Consider the following 25,986-nt stretch of genomic DNA (forward strand, 5'->3'; position numbering starts at 1 on the left):
CCTTAGGGGACCCACATAAGACCAGGAACACCAGCAATAAGCCTTTGCAGTATAAGGCCACTGAGATCCTGGGGGGGTGTTCGTTACTGCGGCATAACCCAGCCCATCCTGACTGATACACCCCAGTTCTCAGTAGAGCCTGAAATGTGGAGGTCTCAAAAATAAATAAATAGACAGATAGATTAAATAAATAAATAAATAAATAAATAAATAAGAATGAATGAATTGCAGGGAGTAGGGACAAAGGTCATACATTTCCCCCTGGGCCAGAGGTAAAGGGAACCGCCATGTGTCCAGCCTGGTCGCCCACATATACACTTGTAACTGGGCTGGGGTAACAGGCTCTGACCTTTATTTTCTAGGGTCGCAGCTCATGCTGACCCTGACATCTTTCCTCCAAGTCTTCCCCTGCTGCCCAGTCCTGGGGGGGGGGGGCAGTCTTGGGGCTCCGGGGGGAGGACGAGGAACGAGGAGCTGCAGAGACAGGGTCATGAGGCACAAGGAGAGCCCGGCAGGTAGAGACAGGAGAGGGAATTAGAAGTGGGGAAGCAGACACAGGACAGGGGAGGCGGGGGACCAGCAGTGATGGGGGCAGAGATGTGAACAGGAGACAGAAACACACACTGAATGGGAAGCCAAGACGACAGGAAATGGGGAGACAGGAAGGGAAATGGGGGGGCGGGGTTTGGAAAGAGAGAAAGGGACCAGGAGACATCGCTGAGCAGACGACAGCCAGCGGATGGACACAGGGACAACGGGAAGGGCAGGGGCAGACAGATGCAGAGCAAAGACTCACAGAGGGCCTGGAACCAGGAGGGTCGCGGGGAAATCTCAAGGCAGAGAAGGGCCTGCAGGGAGCCAAGGGCAAGGAGGGGGGCGGGGGGCGGGCCGCTAGTCTTTGCTGGTGCCGGTCCCGGGGCCTGCGCTTGACTCTGACCCGGTGCCCCTGCTCTCCGCACCCGCGGGGCTGTCCTGGCCTCCGCTGGACCTCAAGTATCCGGTGGAGCCCAGGTAGCTACTAGAGCTGGGGGTTCTGAAGGTCACGCGGCCCCCAGTCGAGCCCCGGCTGGACACGGGCGCCCCCACGGCGCTGGCAGAACCGAAGGTCACGCGGCCCGTGCTGGAGCCGGGTTCTCCCAAGGCGACGCGGCCGACGTTGGTGCTCGTGGTGCGGTCTCCACTGGATGCCAGGACGCCACTAGTCCTCTGGCTCAGGATGGACCCGGGGACCCCGCTGGGGCTCTTGGCGGTCGTCAGGGGTGAGCCCGAGCTGACCCTCTGGATGCTGGGGAGGCTGGAGACGCTCAGGTTGCTGTTGACCTTCCTCAAGGCCTCGGCTAATTCCTTCTCTTGCTGCTCCTGCGCCTCGAGCTGTGTGGGGGGAGGGGAGGGGGCGAATGAGGGCCCCACCAGGGGGCTGAGGACCTGCCCCGGGAGGGAGGGCCTGCCTCCCATCCTCACCAACTGCGTCACTTGGCTGCGCAGCTCTTCCTTGCTCATCGGATAGTCGTCTTTGGCCTCGAAGCCTGGGAGGTCGTCCCTAAAGTGGGGGGTGGCGGGCGGGAGGCAGGGAGGACACTCAGCCCCACAGGAGGCCAAGGGCTCCCCGTTGCGCTACCCAGAGACCTTGCTCCGGCCAGCCCGAGCGCCCTTGGCCCTTTCTGGTCTCCCCGGGGCCAGCTCTGTCCTCAGCAGCCCCCTACTCCTTCTCGAGGCGATCACTCCCACCTTCTACTCCGCCCCAGAGCCACACCCACCCTCCGGGATCCTGGAGCCCCCCCAAAAGCCTCCATCCCACTGTCGCCTCTGCCCCCACGGAATCTCCTCCTCCTGCCCCTCCTTCCCGCCCGGAGGCCTCACGGGTTGTCAGGGAGCTGCGGCGGGGCCAGCTTCTTTGGAAGATCCTCGGGGCTCTGGCCCAGAACCAGGAGGGCAGCGGTAGCCAAGCTGGAGGGGGTGGGGGTCTGGAGGGTGGATAAGCCAGTGGTCGGCTCACCCCCAAGGCCCTGGCCTCCAAGCTTCTGGTTCCCTGTCCCCCCCCCCCCAACCGCCCGCCCACACAGTACCCCCCACACCTCCACCCGGACGTCTACGTAGGCCTGCACCGTCAAGAGATCAACCAGCCGCTTCTCGATGAGGCCCAGGAAGAGGCTGATGTCCCGGTCTCTCATGTGGGTCTTGACCCCCAGGAGGTCCTTGATGATGGTGTTGTCACACTGGGCCCTGGTGAAGAGCTGCTGGATGTCTGAGGCCGGAGGGGACAGGCCGTCACGGATGCGACGCCCTGCCTCTCCCTGCCCTCCGGTCTCCGCTGCTCCGGAGCGACGGAGATGCCAAGCCAGGCTCTGGGATGGAAAGCCACTTGCCCGAGCTCAGAGGGCACGAGAGCGACACTGTGGGCCTGGCCAGCCGGCTCCCGAGGAACCACAGGGCTTCAAACAGTGAGGGGGGGGTCAAGGGGAAAGAGGACAAAGTCACCACCTGCTGAAAGACTTCTTCACGCAGCTCAGGAACACCCAACTCCCATCCCGCCCAGTGACCCCCCCCCCACCTCAGGAGCTCCCCCAGAGAGGTACTCACACGGGTGCTCCCCTGGGGGGGGGTGCTCCCCTGGGAGATCCACCACTGAGGCTGTTTCCTGTGTTTTTTAAATATTGGGCCACCCCCCCCCCCCCCCCCGCTGCTGCCCCGACTGCATTAACCACTGCCCCTGATGGGCCCGCTTGTATCTAGTTATTGTTCGGCTGTGACTGGTTATTGTTAGTGACATCAAGCGGCACCCGTGACCTTGACACAAATCTCGCATGGCACACCTGACCTCACTGCGTCTCTACCGCTTGTCCCCGTGGTCCCGGGGGTCCCTCCCTGAACGTCCCCCCCCCCCCCCGCGCTGCTCACTCTGAATTTCAGGGGCATCTCCAAACCCACTCCTTCTCCCACGTTCCCTGTCTCATAGAGGGGTCTTACCCCACCAGGCCAGACCCCGTGTGCTTCACCCCCCCCCATGACCCATCCGTCTGCTACTTCTGGGCTCCCTTCCCTCCTCTCTCCCTCCTCCTCTCCTAACCTCCCCACCCATGGCCTCTCCTGCTCACAGCCCTACCATGGCTCCCCAGTACCCCAGCCTGGCATCTCTTCAGGATCCACCACCCTGCACCTCCCACCCACGCCCTCACATCCCCTCTCCACACAATGAGCCGACATTCCTGGGAGCACCTCCAGGCCTCGGCCCCACGTGCTGGGAGCACCTACCCCTCCCAGCTCTGCAGTTAAACACTCACCCCTCAAACTCAGCCTCCAGCATTTCTGCTCCCAGGAAGCCATGGGTCACGGCCCACCCCCACCCCCCCCTCACAGAGCAGGTGTCAGCCAGCTGTAGGCCCCTGCACCATTTTTTTTTTTAACAAGGGACCCCTCCTTTTGGTCCTCAGCTGGGCCTCGCACGTTACGGTCCCCACATTCCAAGCGGGGTCGAGGCTCCCACCCCGTCTGAGGGTCCGTCCTTCACCCTAGCCCCTCCGAAGGTTGTGGAACACCCAGCGCCCAGGCTGGTCTCCTCTCCACCCCTGCCCCCCCCTCCACCCCACCCCTGCCTCCTCACCTAGCACAGGGCAGCAGTCACGGTCACCACAGAGCAAAGGAGGATCTGCCGGTAACCGATCTCCTACTGTGACCACAGGTGGCCCCCCTGCTTGCTCAGAGGCACCAGGGCCACCTTCTGTCCCTTCCCGACGGTCACCCCATCCAATTCTCGTGACAACCCAGGAATCCACGCGCGGCCTCCCATTCCAGTTGCCAGAGAGGCTCAGGCCCAGGAAACCGCACCCAAATGACGGCGCTGGCTTCAAACCCGGGGCAGCCTGACTCTTGGGCCCTGCACCCTGGAAGGATGGCAGGATGGAGGAGTGGATGGGGGGTACCGGGTGGGCAGACGGGCCCATCTCCAGGCGGCCGGCCCGGGGCCGGCCGCGCATCGTGTCCTCCCAGGTGAAGGAGGTGGGGCCGGCGCTCACCGGCCTTGAGCTTCTCCAGCTGTCCCCGAAGGTCCTGGAAGCGGGCCTCCACCTGGTCGGCCTCCGCGCGCACCTCGTCGGTTCGCTGCTGCAGGGCCCTTCGCTGCTGCTCTCGTAGCTCGCGAAGGTTATCCTCGCTCTGGCGGGTGCTCGCCAAGGTCTCCTGCAACTGCGGGGCGCGAGCGAGCGGCCGGAGGTAGCTGGAGCAAGGGCGGGGGGCGTCGCGCGCGCGCGGAGGAGGCGGAGGGGAGGGGAGAAGGGAGTGGGGAAGGGGGGCCTCCCTCACCTCCTTGATCTCCTCCTGCAGGCGCTCCAGTTCCGAGTTCTGCTCGTTGATGAAGGTGAACTCCGCGAAGTTGCGCCCCTCCCCTGGCGAGAGGCGGGAGAGGCGGATCCAGGGGGCCGGAGGCGGAGGACCCGCGCGGGACAGGGAAAGGGACGGGGAGGACGACCACGCAGAGACAAACACGCAGAGACCAAGGGAGGCAGAGACGGAGGAGCACAGAGGCAGGCAGAGCAAGTCGGAGTAAGAGAGACGGCGGCCAAGTCCAGAGAGAGACCCAGAGATGCCGAGAAACGCAGAGCAAGAGAGAAGTGAGGCAGAGAAAGCAGCGGGGGGGGGGGGGGGGGGGGGGGCGGGGGGAGAGAGGGAGAGAGAGAGAGAGCGCGCGGGCGCGCGCGCGCGCGCGAGACCAGGCCCCGGGGACTACAGCAACAAGCACCGGAGGGAGACTCCCAGAGGTCGAGGGCAGATGTGGAGAGTGGCCGGCAGGCCCTCGAAGGGGGGGCGGCGGGACGGGGACACAGACACGCCCAGAAACAAACACCAAACGGAAATAAAGACACCCCGAGGGGACTGAGCGTTCCAGGCCCCAGGGGGACCAGCGCAGAAGGAAGAGACCGGGGAGGGAGAGAGACGGGGGCGCACGGAGCCGGGCGAGTAGCGCGTCCCTGACGCCTCGCGTCTGCATCGCAGGTGCAGAAGCCCCCGGGGCCCAAGCGGAGGCCCCCGATGCGGGTGACCGAGCCCATCCCGCGCCTGGACGCCCCCCCCCCCCCCGCCCGCCGCCGCGGCCCCGTACTCACTCTCCAGGTACCTCTCCACCAGCACGTCCGGGTCGCTCTCCCCAGTCAGCTGGGACAGTTTGTTCATGGCATCTTCGCAGTGCAGCACCAGCTTCTCCTGGGACGTCTTCCGGAGGCCTTCGGCCACCTCCCGGGCTGCGGGAGTTGGGGCAGTGAGGTCGGCGGAGGGGCCGGGAGCCCCTGAGCCCCGTCCCCCTCCTCCCCACCCCCACCCCACCCCGGGCCGGCGGCCCGGGTCTCACCCCGCTTCTCGCGCTTGTCCACGACGGCGGGGTCCAGCTGCCGCTCATCGTTCTTGAGCTTGAGGAAGCGGTGGAACTGGTCGAGGTGCGCTATGTGCCGACGCAGGGTCTGCAGCTCCGTCTCGTTCTGGGCCACCTCCTTATCCGCCCTCTCCCGCAGCAGGCCCAGCTTGGTCTTTGCCTCCTCCCTGGGGGGGATGGGGGGGTGAGCCCTGGGGTCAGGGAGGACGGCGCAGCCTGGGGTCCCAGGGATGGGGCAGAATCAGAATCAGGTGGCAGCCCCCCCCCCCCCCCCAGGTCACAAAAAGGCAGAACACTTTCTAGGATCCTGCAAGGGAGTCAGGTGACAGGGGTGGAACCAGGGCGGGGACGGGGCCACATAAGGGACTGATGGCCTCGCCCACGAGGGGGCCGTGCTGCGAAGCACACACGGGGTCCTGAGGGGGGGGGAGGGAGGCTGTGCATTATTGTGTGAGCCGTGGGACAGGAGGCCACAGTTAGAGATTCTGCTCCCACCCCGGGAGGGTTAGACCCCAGGCGTTAAGGCAATCGGCCGAGTCCGGGGGTCGTGCGATTGGAAATAGCGGCCCGGACCATTCGGGGCCTCATGTTGGACACACAGATGACATCAGCCGCGTGTCAGGATACCGGGGACGCTCTGGAAGGCTCGGTCACTGAGCTTTTCAGCTTTTACACATAGTGCAGCGGAAATTCCTAGGGCCCCACGCGTCACGGGGTCAAAGATCACCCGGTCGTTATGTTGGGAGAACAGCAGGCCCATCTCTGCAGGTCCCTGCCCTCCAGCCATTCTCTCCCCACCTCCCCACCCGTGCCAACTTTGGCTGCCCCCAGCCCCAGCCCCAGCCCCAGCTTCTATCTCTGTTTTCTTTTTTTTTTTTTTTTTCCCCAGTTCACTTATCTATTTTGAGGAAGCGAGCTCCTGCGCACAAGTGAGGGAGGGGCAGAGAGAGAGAATCCTAAGCAGGCTCCCTGCCGACAGAGCCGGGTGCGGGGCTCGAACTCATGACCCGTGAGATCGCGACCTGAGCCGAAGTCAAGAGTCTGATGCTAAACCGACTGAGCCACGCAGGCGCCCTCACCAGCTTCGTGTTCTTTTCAAATTCCTTCAAGGCCTTCTCAAGTCAGCCCTCCTCGGTGGGAGGCCTCACCCCACCCTGCCACCAGCCCCCAGTGACACCTCCATCTCCAGGTGCTGGTGGCAGCCCTTCTCGGGGATTGGGACTCGTGGCGCTTTCCGTGCCTTGGGTTCCATGCCAACTGAGGGGCGGGGAAGAGGGATCCCAACTTCCCGACCTTTCTACAACAGCATCCCCGTGAGGTAGCCGCCACGATGACGGGTCCCGTCACCGCGGAGGAAGCAGGCTCAGAGAGCGGATGTGACCGGCCCCGGGTCATCCAGCAAGGAAGCGATGGACCCGCTGGCAGGTCTGACGGGAAGCGTCAATACGATGAGACCACCCTGTCCCGGTACCCAGCTAGCCTGCCCTCGGCCATCTGCCGGAGGAGTGTCATCGGAGGCCCCAAGCAAGGAAGAAATCTCAGCAACCGTTAAGGTCGATCTGGGCTATAATTGATGTCCTGAGGAATCACGTGCCATGAGTAAGCAGGCGTCATGAGGGACAAACAATATTCCTACCTGAAGAGAAGGCAGGAAACTGGGCGCCTGGGTGACTCAGTCGGTCAAGCGTCCGACTCTTGGTTTCGGTTCAGGTCTTGATCTCACGGTTTACAAGATCGAGCCCCACCTTGGGCTCTGTGCTGACAACTCAAAGCCTGGAACCTGCTTTGCTCTCTCTCTGCTCCTCCCCTGCTCACGCTCTGTCTCTCACTCTCTCTCCAAATATATAAATAACATTTAAAAAAAATTTTTTAACGTTTATTTATTTTTGAGGGAGAGAGAGCATGAGCAGGGGAGAGGCAGAGAGAGAGGCAGACACAGAATCCGAAGCAGGCTCCGGGCTCTGAGCTGTCAGCACAGAGCCTGAGGCGGGGCTCGAACCCACAAATGGCAAGATCATGACCTGAGCCGAAATCGGACTCTGAACTGACGGAGCTACCCGGGCGCCCCTATATAAATAAAACAAAACAGAATAGAGTGTAAAAAATAAAATAAAATAAAATAAAATAAAATAAAATAAAATAAAATAAAATAAAATAAAACAAAGAAGGTAGGAAACCATTCGGAGCAAGAGAAGGGGTCCAAGCTCATAAAGAAGCAAGGCTGGGGCAGGAGCCAGCGCGGGAGCCCCCAGACAGAGGCCAAAATGTACAACGGCGGGGAGCCGAAGCGGGGTCCTACCTGACGGTGTAGGCGGCCACAGAAGAGACCATTAGGGCGCTGACCGTGTGTCGCAGGGCGCTGATTTCCTGCCAGAGGACGGACGACACAGAACCGATGGCTTTCTTACGGCCTCGTCACTGTAGGGCCTTCTTTCAGGCCCGGCGCCCCCGCCCCCACCCCCACCCCCACCCCCACCCCCACCCCCACCCCCACCCCGCAATAAGCAGGACTCGCGGGCCTCGCAGATGCGTGGCCCTTCCTCGTTGGTGGCCGCTGGGCTGGCCTGCTGGCTCAGAGGGCTTCTCGCCGTGAAACCCTCACCCCAGAACATTCCTAAGAACACCCACCCAAGTTGGGTTCAGAAATGTGCGTGAATTTCCTAACTGTGACCACACCCATCCACTTTCTAGTTGCAAAGAAATGTCTTGGCGGTTATTATGGGTACAAAAGGTCCTTTCAGGAGAGAGAAGAGAGGAAATTTATATATATATATATATATATATTATATATTATATATTATATATTATATTATTATATTATATTATAATAATATATAATAGTATATATTATATATAATATTATATTATTATATTATATATTATATATAATATAATATTATTATATTATATATTATTATATATAATATTATGTTATTATATTATATATAATAATATATTAATATATTATTATATTAATATATATATTATATTAATTATATATTTATATATAATATATATATATTTACCCACGGATATAATGCGTATTATTTGAATGCAATTAGAAATGATGTTTCTCTGGGGTACCTTTTGGAAGACTTTTGGTTTGGGAACCTCTGTTAATGGTTTCTATGTTCATCAAGAATATCGAATCAACAGTGACGGGAGGAAGGGGGAGAAGTAAAACAGAATACAAAACAGAAGCAAATGAACCGAACTGTACTTTAAACAGGTTTTGGGGGAGCGCCTGGGGGGCCGAGTCTGTTAAGCGTCGGACTTGGGCTCAGCTCGTGAGCTCACGGTTCGTGGGTTCCAGACCCGCGTCGGGCTCCGTGCCGACAGCTTGGAGCCCGAACGTGGAAGGAGCAGAGAGAGAGAGCATCTTAAGCAGGCTCAGCACAGAGCCCGATGTGGGGTTCAGTCCCACAAACCGGGACATCAAGACCTGAGCCAAAATCAAGAGTCAGATGCTCAGTCTATTGAGCCCCCAGGCGTCCCGAACCCAGCACTTTAAACAAAGAACATAAGTACACAGAACCCCCACCAAAACCAGGAATTAATTCAAGGGCCTTCTGAATACGATAATTCTGGATAGAGAGACAGATCTATCCAGAACCATCACTGGACCCTCAGAGGGCAAAACGAACGAGTCGGGCTCTGTACTGACAGCTCAGAGCCTGGAGCCTGCTTCAGATTCTGTTGTCTCCTTCTCTCTCTGCCCCTCCCCCGTTCATGCTCTGTCTCTCTCTGTCTCAAAAATAAACATCGGGGTGCCTGGGTGGCTCAGTCAGTTAAGCATCCGACTTGGGCTCAGGTCATGATCTCACAGTTCATGGGTTTGAGCCCCACGTCGGGCTCTGTGCTCCCTCTCTCTCAAAAATAAACATTAAAAAAAAATTTTTTAATAAATAAATACACATTTTCTAAAAATTTAAAAGGGGCACCTGGGTGGCTCAGTCGGTTAAGTATCTGCCTTCAGCTCAGATCATAATCTCACGGTTTGTGAGTTCAAGCCCCTCACTGGGCTCTGTGCTTTCCTTGCAGAGCCTGCTTCGGGTCCTCCGTCCCCCTCTCTCTGCCCCTCCCCCTCTTCAGTGCGCTCTCTCCCTCTCTCTCTTAGAAAAAAAAATTTTTAATTAAAAAACAACAACAAAGTATATGTGTGTGTTCCCTAGTTCTCTCCAGAAAAAGGGCCTCAAAGCAATATTGCCCCGGGGTCACTGAGGCCCCTCTGGCAGTGGCTGTCTCATCATTTCTCAACACCTTCTCCTTTCCAGAAGGAACCAGGACTCCCGGGAGTAGCGTCGCGGCTAACTCCGGGGTGGGGGCAGAACGAGTGCAAATTACCTGGACTATCTTCCTGTGCCAGAAGGAAATGTTAAAACAAACAACAAAAACAAAAACGATGGGGCCCATCAAAAGGACACAGAGGCCAGCTTAAGGTCTCCCACTAGCCCAACCCGGGACAATTTGAACATCCTAATGAACGATGATGTAAGAATACTCGAAAGCTTCCTGATAACACACAAAATATACAGCGGAGAATGCGAGGCCCTTCCTTGAGTAAAATGCTAACTAATAAATGCAGGAGAGATGACGGAGGTCGAGAAAGGGGTCACCATTCGGCAGCCGTTGTGACAGTAATAATCATTCCGGCAAGAATCATTCATGGATGCCCAAACAACCGAGTGAAAAATGTGTCGGGGACCAAGATATTGACTAAGTCTCCAAAAATCTCTACTTACTCATCACAAAGGGAGACGTCCGTGGGAGGAATCTGGTTAACCAAGGGATCAACGGCGACATCGCTAGTTAAGGGACCGACGTGCCTCCTACCCAGTGCGTACCAAGGACACAATATCGCTTCTCTGGTGTTCCGCCAAAAATGCGCAAGGTGCATCTCATCGTGAAGAAAGATCGGACAAACCCACACGGAGGAGACTTGGCTCCAAAATGTCAAAGTCATGAAAACAAAGAAGGGCCCAGGGATGGTTCCAGATGAACAGAGCCAGGACAACCAAATGCGACGTGGGGCCCTGGCTTGGAGCCTGGAGCCGGAAAATCAAATCGGCTACAAAGAGCATCACTGGGACCATCAGAGAACTTTCAATAGGGACTGTTTAGGATTGTAATAACTTTGAAGTCCCTGACTTGGAAAACCGCCCTGTGTTTTGGTAAGAAAATGGTCTCATTCTCGGGAAATTCACATGGAAGTTCTTAGGGGCATAATGCCTGCCCTGCGCTCTCCCAAGTCCAGCAATTATGATAACGGATTATTTTCAGTAAAAAAATAATAATAATAATTAGAACATGTGTGTGTGTGAATATGGCAAATTATCAATCTTGGGGAAGGCTAGAGTTCTTTGCACTATTTTTTCAGGGAAGGGAAGGTGGAGGAGAAAGAGAAGGTCCCTCGAGGGCCATCGAAGATTACAGAAATACCCATAGAACGGAAATGGTCTTGCTCGCTCATTGACTGCCCCGGCTGAGAATATTCAAAATGACATCCCTGGCTTCTGCAATTCGAAACGAGGCTGCTTTCTTTGTGAGAGGCGTCCTGGAACAGTTTCGAGGTCCCCATTCCCTCTGGACTGATGTCAACCTATGTCTCCAGTGGATTCCGTACTTGAGGCCGGAGTGCTGGAGTCGAATCCTCTCCCTACCCCAGCTGGGCCAAGGGCTCCTTGGCCCTTCGAGGCCACTGACCTTCTGCAGCTTATGGTCCATATTCAGATAGCGGTTCCTCTCAATGCGCAGGAGATCCAACTCTTCCCGCAGGGCCGCATTCCGCACCAGCTGGATGTCAAAGCGACAGGTGACCTGGGGGGGGGGGGTACAAAAGTCTGTCTGAGACCCCGCCTGCCTCCCTCTTCCACACTCGGCCAAGGTTGGGCGCTTGTCACGTGCGGGGGCCCATTCCCTATTTGGGGACCCTGAGAGCATTGCCCAGCTCCCCTAAGGACACAGGCATCAGTCTCCTTTCCTTGGGGACACTCCATCCCTCAGGATGCCCCCTGATCCTTCTCAGGGAGCCCAGCATTTCAGGCCTGTCCCCCTCCAGGCATCTGGTCTACCATTTCTGGAACTTGACCCCATGCTCAGTTTCCACCACCCCCCCCCCCCAACCCCCAGAGCTCAGGTCTGGAGAGAGCCAAGAGGCTGGCCCTCACCCTGTCCAACTGGTCTTCTAGGATCTTGATCCTTCGCCGGATCTTGACCTTCTGATCCAGGACGAGTCCCGGGGCCTTGATATCCTTACTGTGGTTAAAGATCCGGGTCTCCCACTCCTGGATCTGGAGGAGAGGGGGTGGTAGTAACTGTTCGATGGCTGAATGTGGGAGTGACTGAGGCACCAAGAGAGGTGAGCGGCCGAGTGTGGCTGCCATCTGCCAACCTTGTGGCCCCAGCCACCTGTTCTATCCTTCTGCTGGTGGGCCCCACTTTCCGTGTGGTTCTAGCTTCCAAACACAACGAGCCGCCCTACCAGCCACATGACCCAGGTTCCTACAGTCCATGTGACCGTCCTAGGGATGGGCACGTGAGCCAAGCTGAACCAGCCTGAATCCCTTCCTGGTATTTTGGGGGCACATGCATGCGGTAGATGGATGGGGCTCTAGAACTTCCGCGGTCCAAGTCCCCAGCACACGGAGGGTCCTGGGAGGATGAGGCCACTAGACAAAGTGGAGACGAGAGACTGAGAGAATGATGAGAATGAGCCCTGATGCCGTGAGAGTCCCCTGGGTGTAGCTATGTGTGAAACCTTTGCCAACCTGTCCTCATTTCCCTATTCATCTTTACTCATTTGGGGCATGCCGTCTCCCCAATAAAATGGGAAGCTCCATGAGGGCAGAATGCTGTCTTTTTGGGCGTGTGCCTAACACAGTAGGTTCTCACTAAAACGTGCAGATCAGACGAATAAATGGAATTGCTTTAAGGCTGCGTTTCCTAATTCGGGTTAGATTGGGTCCCGCCCCCCCAAATTCCTATGTTTAAGTGCTAATCCCCGGGACCTCAGGACGTGACCTGATTTGGAGACAGGCTCTTTACAGAGATAATCAAGTCAAGATGAGGTCATGAGGGTGGGCCCCGAACCAGTATGACTGGTGTCGTTATGCAAAGGGGAAATTTGGACCTAGAAGGTGCACAGAGGGAAAACACCACCCTCCAACACTTCCATCTTGGGCCCCCAACCTACCAAACATGGGACAATAAATTCCTGTCATTTAAACCACCCAAAGTTTGTGGTTCTTGGTTATCGCGTCCCCTAGAAAACGAACTCATGCACCCAGGCACCCCCGAGCACTGCAACAAGTTCAAAGGGGCAAGCAACCATGGGGATATTTTCAGGGTTTTTTTTTAGTTAAAAAAAAAATTTTTTTTTACTTTTTTATTCATTTTTAAGAGACAGAGTGCAAGCAGGGAAGGGACAGAGAGAGAGGGAGGCACAGACTCTGAAGCAGGCTCCAGGCTCCAAGCTGTCAGCACAGAGCCCGACGTGGGGCTCGAACCCACGAACTGTGAGATCATGACCTGAGCGAAAGTCAGATGCCCAACCAACTGAGCCACCCAGGCGCCCTGATATTTTCAGTTTTGAGGGAGGCACGCTGACACTGGTCAGACACCGCATGAACTACAAGCTCAAGGTAGTTCACAGGTTCAACATAAGACGGTGCTATGTTCCTTTTGATGAGTCACGTCTTTGTGAAACTGAGTTTCAAACATCCACGGGGGCCGGAGGGGACAGTTCCTGGGTGGCTCAGCTGGTTAAGCGGCCAACTCTTCATTTCGATTCAGGTGGTGGTCTCATGGTTCAGGAGATCAAGCCCCACGTCGGGGGGCTACCAAAAGCTCAGAGCCTGCTTGGGATTCTCTCTCTCCCTCTCTCTCTCCGTCCCTGCCCCTCTCGTGCACAAAAATAAATGAATAAACATTTTTAAATAAATCAAATATCCAGAAATGTTACCAGTGGGGAAAACTAGCCAAAGTGTACAACGAACCTCTATTTCTTATTATTTCTTCCAATTGCCATGCATCTATAATTATCCCAGTCAAATTTTCAATGAAAGAAAGAAAAAAGGAAGGAAGGAAGGAAGGAAGGAAGGAAGGAAGGAAGGAAGGAAAGAAAGAAAGAAAGAAAGAAAGAAAGAAAGAAAGAAAGAAAGAAAAGAAAAGCCAAGTACTGCACAGAAATCAGCACAAAGCAAGAGTGGTGAGTCCAATCTGACTCCAAGACCCAAAGGCACAAACATCCCACAGGTAAGTAATTGTGGTTTTTAAGAATGAAACACAGGGGACACCTGGGTGGCTCAGTCGGTTAGGCGTCCGACTTCGGCTCAGGTCAGGATCTCACAGTTTGTATGTTCGAGCCCTGAGTCAGGCTCTCTCTGCTGTCAGCTCAGAGCCTGGAGCCTGCTTCGGATTCTGTGTCTCCCTCTCGCTGTGCCCCTCCCCCCACTCATGCTCTGTCTCTCAAAAAGTGCATAAACATTTAAAAAAAGAATGAAATACAACTTTGTTTTCTACTTGTGTATTCTCAAATGGTCTCTAGGTTGTTAGGATGAAAACACTGGTTTGTTTAAAAATCTTTTGAATGTTTATTTTTGAGAGAGAGAGACCATGAGTGGGAGGGGGGCAGAGAGAGAGGGAGACACAGAACCCGAAGCAGGCTCGAGGCTCCGAGCTGTCAGCACAGGGCCCGACTTGTGGCTCGAACTCAGGAGCCCTGAGATCATGACCTGAGCCAAAGTCAGATGCTTAACCAGCTGAGCCACCCAGGCGCCCCTAGTAAGGGACAGTCTTTTTTTCATTATTATTGAATGTTTTTATTTGTGTGTGTGTGTGTATGTGTGTGTATGAAAGAGAGAGAGAGAGAGAGAGAGAGAGACACAGATGATCCAAAGCGGGCTCTGAGCTGTCAGCACAGAGCCCGACGTGGGGATCGAACACCACGACCTGTGAGATCATGACCTGAGCCGAAGTCAGACACTCAACGGACTGAGCCACCCAGGCACCCCAAGGGGACAGTCTTAGATGGCATAACCTAATGAAGGTAGTGACATCCCCTCAGGCTGTATTTTCTTGGCCAGAAGCAAGTCACAGGTTCTGCCCCCAACTGAAGGGGAGGGCGTTGCACAAGCGTGTGACTCACTGGGGGTCATCTTAGGATGTGTTCACCGCAGCCAAGTCGAGAGTACAGGTTTCCCCATCATCTGAAAGTAGACCGTTCCTATGAGACCCTTTATTTTTTTTTTAATCTTTTTTTTTAACGTTTATTTATTTTTGAGACAGAGAGAGACAGAGCATGAACGGGGGAGGGTCAGAGAGAGGGAGACACAGAATCTGAAACAGGCTCCAGGCTCTGAGCTGTCAGCACAGAGCCCAACGCGGGGCTCGAACTCACGAACCATGAGATCATGACCTGAGCCGAAGTCGGATGCTTAACTGACTGAGCCACCCAGGCGCCCCACCTATGAGACCCTTTATAAGCCAACATGGCAGAAAGTGAAGAAGGAATTACCAGTAATTTGTACGGGAAAAAGCGTATAGCGTTCCGAGACCCCAAAAATAACCTCTTAGGCTTTTCTGATACCTTAGGACACACCTTGCTAACAGATGCACAAAATAAACCAAGATAAAACATAGACGCCGACAGACCGAGTTCACACCTCTGGCATGCTGAGTGTGGTCCCCAGGAAGGAGCTTGGGGGCCACAAATGCTGAATGCTATTTTTCCTTTTTTGCCTTTTTTTTTTTCTGGTAAAAGTTCAAGTTCTCCTCAGTCATCTTTCACTTAGTGAAAACAGGTACTAACACAGGTCTTCTGAAAAAGCAAAGCGGTATAACGCGCAATTTTCAAACAGCAGGGGATACCTGTATTTGTTAGGAAAATCAGCCAATGCTATAAATCAGGGTGTTTTGCCTCCCTACCTGCTGGTTTCATGGTACACCGCTGACTGTTGGAGGTTAGAGGTTCTAAAAATATTACTCAGAAATTAAGGGTTCTGGGCACAAGGAAAGTTTAGGACCCACTCGCTTCAGAAATTCCTCCCAAGATTAGAAAACATGCTCCTCAAATTTTGCTTTTCACATTTGGGTCTCTAATAACACTAGAATTTATGTTTGTTTTATTTTAGAGAGAGAGCATGAGTGGGGGAGATGGGCAGAGAGAGAGAGAGAGAGAGAGAGAGTCTCAAGCAGGTTCCATGCTCAGCACGGAGTCTGATGCAAGGCTTGATCCCACAACCCTGGGATCATGACCTGAGCGGAAATCAAGAGTCAGATGCTCAACCGACTGAGCCGCCCAAGTGCCCCAGAACTTATGTTTTTATACGGTGTGAGGTAGGAAACTTTTCTGACAGCTTTATCGAAGTATAAATAACATACAATAAAACTACACCATTTAAAGTATACAATTTGATAGGACTGGCGTAATCAAGATTAGTGAACATATCTCCCCCAAAAGTTTCCTTGTGTCCCTTTGTCATTCTTCCGTGCACTTGCTTCCTACGGTCCCCTCCCCCTGGCAGTCACCCATGTGTTTTCTGTCACTAAGGAGTTTTGTAAAGGAAATCATAGGGGTGCCTGGCTGGCCCAATCAGTAGACTCTTGATCGTTGTAAGTTCGAGCCCCACGTTGGGTGTAGAAATTACTTAAAAATCAATCAGTCAGTCAATCAATGGACTCGCATAGTGTATACTCTTTGTGAGGGGGAGGGGTCTGGCTTCTTTCACTCAGAGCAGTTATTCTGAAATTCATCCACCTTGTTGGGTATATCAATAGCCCATTCCTTTTTATTGGTGAGTAGCTTTCCATTGTATGGATGTACCACAATTTCCTTATCCATTCACCTTCTGGTGGACATTTGAATGGTTTCCATCTTGAATTTTACAGATAAAGCTGTTACGAAGACTCGCGTACAAGTCTTTGTACCAACGAACATATGCCTCGTTTTCTCTTGGGTAAATGCCTAGGAGGTAGAATGTCTGATTCGTATGGTTAGGGTACATTTAGTTTTTTAGGAACTGCCAAAGTGGTTTCCAAAGTGGTGGTGCCATTTACATTCCGCCCAGCAGGCTGTGAGAGTTCCAGTTCCTCCACATCCTCATCAACACTTGGTATAGTCTTTTTAATTTTAGCCATTCTAAAATGGCGTGTAGAACTTTCTCGTGACTTTAATTTGCATTCCTTTAATGACTAACACCACTGAGCCTCTTCCACGTGCTTATCATCTTATATGTTTTCTGGTGAAGTGTCTGTTCCAGTCTTTCGCCAGTTTTTCCTGATTGGATCCGCTGTTTTCTTATTGAGAGTTCTTGATAAAGTCTAGATACAAGTTCTTTATCAGCTACACACGTGACAAATATTCTCTCCCCTTGTAGGGCTTAGCTTGTCATTCTCTTAACAATACCTTTTGAAGGAAAGTTTTCAAATTTTATGGAGTCCGGTTTGTCAATATGTCCTTTTATGGATCATGCTTTTGGTGATGTAGCTGAGAAATCTTTGCCTAAGCTTAAAAAAAAAAAAGGAGAAAGAAAGAAGGAAGGAAGGAAGGAAGGAAGGAAGGAAGGAAGGAAGGAAGGAAGGAAGGAAAGAAAGAAAGAAAGAAAGAAAGAAAGAAAGAAAGAAAGAAAGAAGGAAATCTTTGCCTAAGCCAAGGTCACAAAGCTCTTCTCCTGTTTCCTTCTAAAAGTTTTATAGTTTCAAAAAAAATTTTAATGTTTATTTTTGAGAGAGAGAGAGACACCCACCCACAGAGTGTGAGCAGGGGAGGGGCAGAGAGAAGGAGACACAGAATCCGAAGCAGGCTCCAGGCTCTGAGCTGTCAGCACAGAGCCTGATGCGGGGCTCGAACCCACGAACCATGAGATCATGACCTGAGCTGAAGTCAGATGCTTAACTGACTAAGACACACACTTTTAGGGGCCCCTAAAAGTTCTATAATTTTAGATTTTACATTTAGGTCTACAATGGCTAACATCTTTTTTTGTTTGTTTTCTTTAAAAAAATGTCACGATGGGGCTGTTTGGGTGGGTCAGTTGGTTAAGCATCCGACTCTTGGTTTTGGCTCAGGTCATGATTTCACGGTTCATGAATTCAAGCCCTACATCGGGCTCTGAGCGGACAGTGTGGAGCCTGCTTGGGATTCTCTCTCCCTCCCTCTCTCTCTCTGCCTCTCTCTGTCTCTGTCTCTGTCTCAAAAATAAATAAACTTTTTTTTTTAAAGTCACTGTGCATAGAAAAGGGCATAGATGATGTACGTACAACTCATTATACGTATTTTTAACTGAACATCCTTGAACCACCTGCCAGGTCGAGAACCAGAATGCCGACAGCAATGCAGATCCTCCCCCCCTCATCACTCCTCCCTTCCTCTCCATACGTGCCACTGCTCTCCCTCTGTCAGTTCCTATTACTGCTGGAACAAAGTACCACACACGGACTGGCTTAAAACACCACGACCTTTTTTCTTACAGTTCTGAAGGTCAGAAATCCGAAATCAATTTCACTGGTTTCAGAAAATCAAGGTGTCAGCCAGGCTGAATTCCTTCTGGAAGCTCCGGGGGAGAATTCTGGTTTAATCTAGGGTAATCTCCCCAACTCAAAATCCTCAATCACATCCGCAGTCTCTTCTGCCATGTAAAGTAAGATACTCACAGGTTCCCAGGATTAGGAGGTGGACATCTTACAGGGATCACTCTTCTGTTTACCATACTTCCTTAAGTGAAATTCATGTTTTTACTTTATGGTTTTATCACCCATGTACGTACCCCTAAAACAAAAGTTGCATTTGGCCTGATTTTGAATTTTATGTGAATGAAATCGGGCTACCTGTGTGGGTTTTTTTTTTTTTCCTCTGTTTTACGTGTATTTATTTCGAAAGAGAGAGTGCAAGTGGGGGAGGGGAAGCGAGTGAGGGAGAGAGAGAATCCCAAGCAGGCTCTGAACTGACAGTGCGGGGCTCAATCCCATGAACCGGGAGATCATGACCTGAGCTGAAACCAAGAGTCAGTCGCTTAGCCAACGGAACCACCCAGGCGGCCCACTCTCTGTATGTTTTTTGTCTTGCTTCCTGCAAATGTGTGTTAGACTCACCCTTGTGGCTGTAATTGTGATTCACTCATTTTTCGTTGCTGCATACTATTTCATTATGTGACTATTCCACAATTTATTTATTCACTCACATACTGATGGACCTTTGGGTTATTTCCAGTTTGGAGCTGGCCAATACGTGATCATGGTTCTTTCAACATCTCTTTACATGGATCCTGGCTCCAGGGCACATGCTCAGAAGTGCACTTGCTGGGTGGGAAGAAGAGTTAACAATAGGTCTAAACCTGTTTTTCCTTAGAAGGTGAGTTTGGCTTACCTTCTTCTGACACTGTTTTCATGGAAACATACTGGGTTAAGGTAACTATGGAATGCCAGCTCTGTTCCCAGGCAACGGTGTTTATTATAAAAACGACCTGATTGGTGAACTACATTGGACTAAAAGGACTTCGAGTGGGCTCATAGATCCCAAGAGCCTACATGACCAGGAATGAGCAGACATCTGGCTTCTCTGTGGAGTTTTTCTTATCACTGAGTGGGGGGGGTTAGACTTAGGCTTTGTCTTCATGAGCTGTTACAGAAATGACTCCTCTTGGGTGTGATGCCTCCCTCTGCCAAGGTGGGCATCACCCACCCGCTTGCGTGGGATCACCCAGCTGGAGGTGCTGAGAAGCAGCCCCTGGATGCTCAAGGAAGATGTGTTTGATGCCGTCGTGAGAAGATGCAGGTGTTTCCTGTTCCCTATCCTCCTGGGAGACTGTTTCCGGTGATCATGCTGAGTGGGTGTGACCCTGAAACCCAGGGTAGGTCTATCTTTAAAGGTAATAGATAATGGGGGGAAAGACTTTTCAGAATACGTGTGACAATTTATGTCCCCACCCACGGTTCATTAGGGGCTCCCACTTGCCCCTTTACATCCACAGTTGGTATTTTCGGACACTGAGTTTGGAAAATTTGGTGAGTGATTAATGGAACCTCATTGCGATATCCATTTGCCTTTCTCTGATTACTAATGAGTGGTGAGTCATTCCTACATTTATTGGGACATCTGAATCTCTCGTTTTGTGAAATGTCAGCCCAAATCCTTTGGCTATTTTTTTGTAATCAGGCTGACTCTTCAATGATTTGTAGTTGTTCTTTATATGTTCTTGATAATAGTCCTTTGTCAGCCATATGCGTTGCAAATAACTTTCCATTCCACGACCTTCTTTGCACACTCTATGTTTCTTTCAACAAAAGTTATTAGCTTTAAAGTCACCGGAAGTAACAGTCTTTTTCTTTAGAAGTAGAGATTTCTATAACTAATTTAAGAAATCCTTCCCTACCTTCACACGGTTAGATCTGATCCGTCTGGAATTAGTTATGGGGGTTGGAGGAGAGATAAGGGTCTCTCTTTCATCTTACAGTATGAACATCCAGTTTTCACAGCACCATTATCAAAGCCCTCTTTTCCCGTGTCCCGAAATTGTGCATCAGATGTCCACATGTGCATTGGTCTCTTACAGGGCTCTCTCCTCTGTCCCATTGATCCATTTGATTAGCCCTCCATCAATTACAAGAATTTTATACTAGATCTTGAGAAGTGAGAAAGCACATCCTTTCGCATTGTTCTTCTTCTTTTAAGTCAGTCTATGTCATCTCGTCCATTGACTACCATAGAAACCTTAGAATCTGCTTGTCAATTTCGTCCATTGAAAAAAGACTTTCCGTGCTTTGGTTGGGATTACACTGAAACTATAAATTATTTTGGAGACCTGGCATTTTAGGGCACTAACTCTTCCAATCCATGGATAGATCTCTATATTTATTAAGCTGTTCTTTAATACCCTTCAATAAAATTTTACAATTTACTCCATAGAGGTCTGGCACACTTTTGTTAGATTTCTTCTCAGGTACTTCTGTGGCTTATTATAAGTGCGTGTTTTCTTCTCTTATTTTATCATAGTTGCTGCTAATACAGGGAAGTATCATTAACTTGGAACATTAATTCTGTATCCAGCCATATTGTTAACATACCTTGTTAATTACAAAAACAGTTAGTGTTAGAGTCTTCTGGATCTTCTCTGTACACAAATACATCATCTACAAACAATGACAATTTCATTTTTTCCTCTCCAATGTTTTTTTTTTCTTGGCCCCACTGCACCAGATAGAACCTCCAGTACAATATTAAATGGAAGTGGTGCTAGGTGACATCCTTATATTGTTACTGATCTCAAAGATAATTTTTTTTCATGTTTTGCTATCAAATATGATATTTTCTATAGATGTTTTATAGTTGTCCTTTGCCAACTCAGGAAATTTCCTTTTATTCCTTGTCACCTTCTAAGAGTTTCTAGCATGGATGGATGCTGAATTTTATCAGCTTTTTTTTTTTAAATGTTTATTTACTTTTGAGAGAGAGGGGGGGCACAGAAAGAGAGAGACACGGAATCTGAAGCAGGCTGAGCCGTCAGCACAGAGCCCGACGTGGGGCTCGAACTCACGAATTGCAAGATCATGACCTGAGCTGAAGTCAGATGCTTCACAAACTGAGCCATCCAGGTGTCCCTACTTTTTTTTATTTCTACACAGACCGGTGAGCGCTATAAACTAGTGCAAGTCCAAGGGCTGTCTGTCATCAGTCTCTGACGTGACAGGCTCAGAAAATGAGAGAATTTAAGCAAGCATCAGAAACTGTGTTTTGAGGCTATTCTGAGTGCAAGTGTCAAGGCAAAAGCCTTATACAAGTAGCCGTAGGTAGTAGATTGGAAGTTTTAAAAGTCAGTACATTGGGGCGCCTGGGTGGCGCAGTCAGTTAAGCGTCCGACTTCAGCCAGGTCACAATCTCACGGTCCGTGAGTTCGAGCCCCGCGTCAGGCTCTGGGCTGATGGCTCGGAGCCTGGAGCCTGTTTCCGATTCTGTGTCTCCCTCTCTCTCTGCCCCTCCCCCGTTCATGCTCTGTCTCTCTCTGTCCCAAAAATAAATAAAAAAGTTGGAAAAAAAAATAAAAATTCTTAATTTTTTTTTTAAAAGTCCAGGGGCACCTGGGTGGCTCAGTAGGTTGAGTGTCTGACTTCAGATCACGATCTCACAGTTCATGAGTTCAAGCCCAGGCTTGAACTCAGGCGTCAGGCTGAGTGTGGCTCTGTGTGGACAGCTCAGAGCCTGGAGCCCGCTTCGGATTCTGTGTCTCCCTCTCTCGCTGCCCCTCCCCTACTCACACTCTGTCTCTTCAGAAGAAAGGCTGCCCGCTGATACCCTGAATTTAGCCCAGGGAGACCCATTTTGGCCTTCTGTCCTCCAGCACTGTAAGGTAACTAATTTGTATTATTTTAACCCACCAAGTCTGTAGTAATCCGTTACAGCACAAATAGGAAAGTAATACAGACCACCGAGATAAGCAACCTTCAAACTCCTGTTTGTGATCCAATCGTGTGCAAGAAATCATTTGGTCTAGGGAAGCAACTTTTTCTTTTTAATGAAGAATAGAACAGAAAATAGCAGAATGAATCCCACCTGGGAAAAAAAAAAAAAAACAAAACTATTCCCTGGTGAAAACTTTTGTTTCCCAAATACGTGTGTGTTTACATCCACAGGCGTGTGAACTGCCTCAGGAGTGACGGTCATAGAAACCTGGAAGAACCCTGCCCTAGAAAAGTCACGCTGTGTCCCAGGTCAAGGTCTTGGAGCAGGTGGGATTAGAGACCCAGGTCGACACGGCTGGGTTACCAACATCCCCTTTTTGCAGGTGCAAAAACTAGGGCCCAGGGAGGTCGAAGAGCTGCCCGTGGTCACACAGCTCTGACGCGGCAGGGCCAGGACTCTACTGCAGGTTTTGCTGACGTCAGGAGGTGAGACTTTCTTTCCCCTTTAACCTCACCAGCTCCGTTTGGGGGTGTGTGGGGCTGTGCTAAGCACAAAACACGTGCATTCCTATTGGAGTCTGACTATAACTCTTCCACGTGCATGATGTCAAATGGGCCCATTTTCAGACCAGGAAGCCAAGGCTCAGATCAGTTCCGATCCAGAGGCTGGTGTCCGAACCCACCTGCTTGTCCAGGGCTCTGGTCTGCTCCTGTAGCTCCTTGACCTCGGCCTGCACCCGGACCCGACACTTCAGCAGATGACCCGTGTTCTCCAGCCTCTCGCTGTCCCGCAGCCGCTTGACCTGGCTCTGGGCCACGCGGATCTGCACCTGAAGTTTATCCCGCACCCCCTCCAGGCGCTGGATCTCCTCACTGCCCAGGCGGGGAGGTGGAGAGCAAGCCAGCGAGGGGCAGAGTCTCAGAATCACTAAGGGCCAGACACCCGGCCTGCCCCTTCCCCTCTGGGACCCAGGAGGCGGGCCCCCAACCCCTTTAAGAGCCCCCTCACTCCCCAAGCTCCGGGTCCAGGCACGGGGCTCACAGTTGCTTGTTGATGCGCTGGTGGACTTCCTTGCTGTAAGCCCGCCTCTCTCCCTCCATCACTTTGCACTGCCGTCGCAGTCGGCTCAGCTCCCAATCCGCTGAGGGCAGGACCAGCCAACTGGGCTCAGTAGAGATCCCGGCCCCAGCCCCTTCCTCTCCAGGGCCTGGGAACTCCGGCTCCCACAAACTGCAGCCGAAAGGCCCACCCAGTCCCCAACACCCCTCTAGCCCTGCACCTCAGTTCCTGTATCCCTCACGCCTACCTCACCCCCTTGGTACTCCCGGACCCCAAGCTGACCTCCGGGGGATTTTTCCCCCAAACCCACGTCTACTCCCGGTTTGGGCACACTTCCGCCTTCCCACTAGAGGGCGCTCCCGGAAGGCCTCACGGTCCTCAGGCGCCGGCCACAGAGGATCTGGAACTTGCGGCCAAGATCTGGGGACCGCAGTCTTGTTCCCCCTCGCCCCTTCAGCCCCCGTAGCCCAGCAGTCCTCAGTCCTGTCCTCTGGCCTCCTCACTCGCAGCCCATCCTCCAAGCTCAGGTCTCATCTTGTCCTGCCGGGACCATCACCCCAGCCTCCTCCCCAGCCTCCGGGCCTCCCTTCGCAATCCCGGAAGGTCTTTCTACACCCAGAACGGAGTTCCAGGGCCTGAGAACAAAGCCGCAGGTCCTGGGCCCGGGGTTCAAGGCCCCATATGACCTGAGCCTAACCACCTCTCCAGTCTGGGCCACCAGCTAGCTCCCCACCTCCCAAGGCCCAGTGGTTCTCAACCAGTGATTCTGAGCGCAAGGACAGTTGGCAATGTCTGGAGACACTTTTGATTGTCAGGATGTGCGGACGGGGTGGGACAGGCTGCTCCTGGCATATAACGGATAGAGGTCAGGGATGTCCTACAATGCCCAGGACAGCCGCCATGACTAAAGAATGATCTGACTCCAAGCGTCAACTGTGTGGAGGCTTAGAAACCCTGTTCTAGGCACATGTTCCCTCTACTGAAACGCTCATCCCTTCCTTCTCCCATCGGTAACTCCTGGGAGGAGTTCCAAGCCCCGCACAAACTTCTCCTCCTGCAGGAAGCCCTCCAGGCTTGGCCTATCCATCTGCCCTGATCCACCTCCATTCCCACGCATGTGTGTTTCCCGCTAGAGGACTCTCCTGGAAGGCCTCCCCGCTTCTCCCCACCCCCCACCCCGTGTCCCGCAGCACAGTACCTAGAACTTGGGACAACTGAGGAATGAGTGGGAAAAAAAGCCAAGAGCGTCTGAATTACCCATTCCTTCCAGGAAGGCCTCGGTTCCATCCTCGGAGCGGGTGCTCCCTGCAGAGAGTCCCAAAGGCATCTTGGCCTAAGGTCGGGGGGGGGGGGGGGGGGGGGCTCCTGTAGGGGCGACACAGGAACCCCTTCAGACAGAGAGCAGGAGGGCACCGGAAGGAGGGTGGGGACGGACCGCGAGGCAATCGGAAGGTGACCCCGGAACCAACTCTGGCCTCTCTTTGAGTCTCAATGCCTCCAGAATGCCTCCAATGAGTTGTAGGGGAGCACCTCTCAGGCCTCTCCCCACATCCCTCCCGACCTCCCACCTCTCATATTCTCTGTCTTGTGTTTCCACTCTGACTCTGGCACGGGGGCAGGTCCCCTGGGCTCTCGGTATCTCTGAGGCGTGGCTGTTTGGGGGAAGGAGACACGGAGGAGAAGGAAACCCCGGCCGGCTGTGGGGAGCGAGCCCTGTCCCTACCTGCTGGAGTGCCTGACCTGTCCTTGGTTCTCCAAGCTCACTGTTGTGGCCTGGTTACTGGGGAGATAAAGGGCCAATGAGGCCTGAGGACCGCGGCGGGGGTGGGACGGAGGCCTCTAGGAGTGGCCGCGCGAGGGGAGGCTGGGGAGGAGGGGCCTGGGATGGGCGCTGGGGAGGAGGGGCCATGGGCGGGGAGGCTGGGGAGGAGGGGCTGTGGGAGGGGAGGCTGAGGAGGAGGGGCCTGGGTAGGGAGCTGGGGAGGAGGGAGCGCGGAGGAAGAGGGGTCTTGGGAGGGGAGGTTGGAGAGGAGGGGCCGAGGCGGCCGGGAGACCTCAGGAGACCTAGCAGGCTGTGAACAGAAGGGCTGGGAGGCGGGGAGCCCTGCGAGGGGCGGAGCTGTGAGCCCTGCGAGGGGCGGGGCAGAGGGCCGTTGAGAAACTGGGCGTGCCTTGAGGGGCGGGGCTACAGGGCTTGAGAAGGCAGGGAGACCTGTAAGGGGTGGGGCTGGCAGGGCCAGCGAGGGTTGGAACCTGTGGGAGGAGCACGGCTACCTGTGGAGGGAGGGGCTGCGGGGAGTGGCGAGGGGTGGGGCTATGGGGGGGGCTGCCGATGGGAGGGGCACAGGTACCTGCCGAGGCCGTAGTTTCACGGACTTGCGAAGGGCGTGGCTAGAAGTACTCGTAAAGGGACCCGGTGGGAAGGCGCCTACCGAGAGCGAGGGACTGTGAGCGGCGGGCTGTGCTTTCGGAAGGGAGAGGCAGAAGCTGAAAGACCCTATGGAGCCAGGACTGGGAGGGAAAGGTCTGGAAGGCTTTGGAGCTAGGCCCAGGTGTTTCGGGACGAGGCCCGAGAGATGCGTGTCTTAAGTCAAGACCACGTTGTTTGAAGAGTCATTAGCAGGAAGACGGTGCCGATGCCGGGAGTTGTGAGGGAGGAACGTTCATCACCAACGCAGGTCCTTGCAGTGACTCACTACGCATGCGCGGCCAACGGCCTCCAGCGAAGCCGCCAAAAACTTCTTGTGGGTCCGCACCCTGAGAGGCGGGAGTGGGCGGGGCCTCGGGCTCTTCGGGCCGCCCCCGCTTTTCCGGCCACGCCCCTCCTGGCCACGCCCCCTTCGCTCGGCAGGCGGGCCGCCCGCGCTGCAGGCTGCTGCCCACGTGGGCCTCCCCGGAGCGGGCGGGTAGTGGGCGCCGCTCCCTGCCGGCTGGGTGTGCCCGAAGCCTGCGGTTTCCTGTGGGAGGAAGCAGCCCGCGGGCGCTCAGCTCAGCTCGAAGCCTTGGAGGCCCAGGACGGGGAGATCCCGTTACCGCCCTGGGGCTCCCTGGTTCTCCCTCTTCCACAGGGTCCTAGCACGAGGGACCTCCTCCACGTTCCGAAGGTCCCCAAGTCTGGCGCTCATTGCACTCCGGGAACTTGATTTCGAGTCCTAGCCTCCTGTCTTCCACC

At 53.4% G+C, this 25,986-nt stretch overlaps 1 protein-coding gene, 1 long non-coding RNA gene and 1 other non-coding gene across 7 annotated transcripts; 1 reads left to right on the forward strand and 2 right to left on the reverse strand.

Annotated features, from left to right (window-relative positions):
- Window positions 1–203: 203 nt before the first annotated feature.
- On the reverse strand, window positions 204–25,581 carry ODAD1 (outer dynein arm docking complex subunit 1). Of its 4 annotated transcripts, none has more exons than XM_053209937.1 (15): window positions 25,166–25,581; window positions 24,072–24,466; window positions 22,797–22,896; window positions 22,438–22,627; window positions 11,530–11,652; window positions 11,066–11,179; window positions 7,662–7,729; window positions 5,342–5,529; window positions 5,100–5,234; window positions 4,300–4,382; window positions 4,014–4,182; window positions 2,076–2,245; window positions 1,861–1,964; window positions 1,462–1,540; window positions 204–1,371 (listed from the first exon to the last, which is right to left on the reverse strand). In XM_053209937.1, the coding sequence occupies exons 2-15, from the start codon at window positions 24,139–24,141 to the stop codon at window positions 892–894; spliced, it is 2,073 nt and encodes a 690-aa protein (XP_053065912.1). In that variant the 5' UTR covers window positions 24,142–24,466; window positions 25,166–25,581; the 3' UTR covers window positions 204–891. The 4 variants fall into 4 exon arrangements, with proteins under 4 accessions (XP_053065912.1, XP_053065911.1, XP_053065913.1 ...); XM_053209936.1 differs by having other exon boundaries at window positions 24,072–24,594; XM_053209938.1 differs by lacking the exon at window positions 25,166–25,581 and having other exon boundaries at window positions 4,014–4,176; window positions 24,072–25,095.
- TRNAE-UUC (transfer RNA glutamic acid (anticodon UUC)) lies at window positions 12,847–12,931 on the reverse strand. The gene has a single exon. It is a non-coding gene; the product is annotated as a tRNA-Glu (tRNA).
- LOC128313153 (uncharacterized) lies at window positions 18,830–23,772 on the forward strand. 2 transcript variants are annotated; one of them, XR_008293410.1, is made up of 3 exons: window positions 18,830–19,209; window positions 21,986–22,240; window positions 22,382–23,772. It is a non-coding gene; the product is annotated as an uncharacterized LOC128313153 (long non-coding RNA). The 2 variants fall into 2 exon arrangements; XR_008293411.1 differs by having other exon boundaries at window positions 22,418–23,772.
- Window positions 25,582–25,986: the final 405 nt, after the last annotated feature.

This window comes from Acinonyx jubatus, chromosome E2, assembly GCF_027475565.1.
Source record: "Acinonyx jubatus isolate Ajub_Pintada_27869175 chromosome E2, VMU_Ajub_asm_v1.0, whole genome shotgun sequence".
In the NCBI taxonomy this organism is placed as follows: Eukaryota; Metazoa; Chordata; class Mammalia; order Carnivora; family Felidae; genus Acinonyx; species Acinonyx jubatus.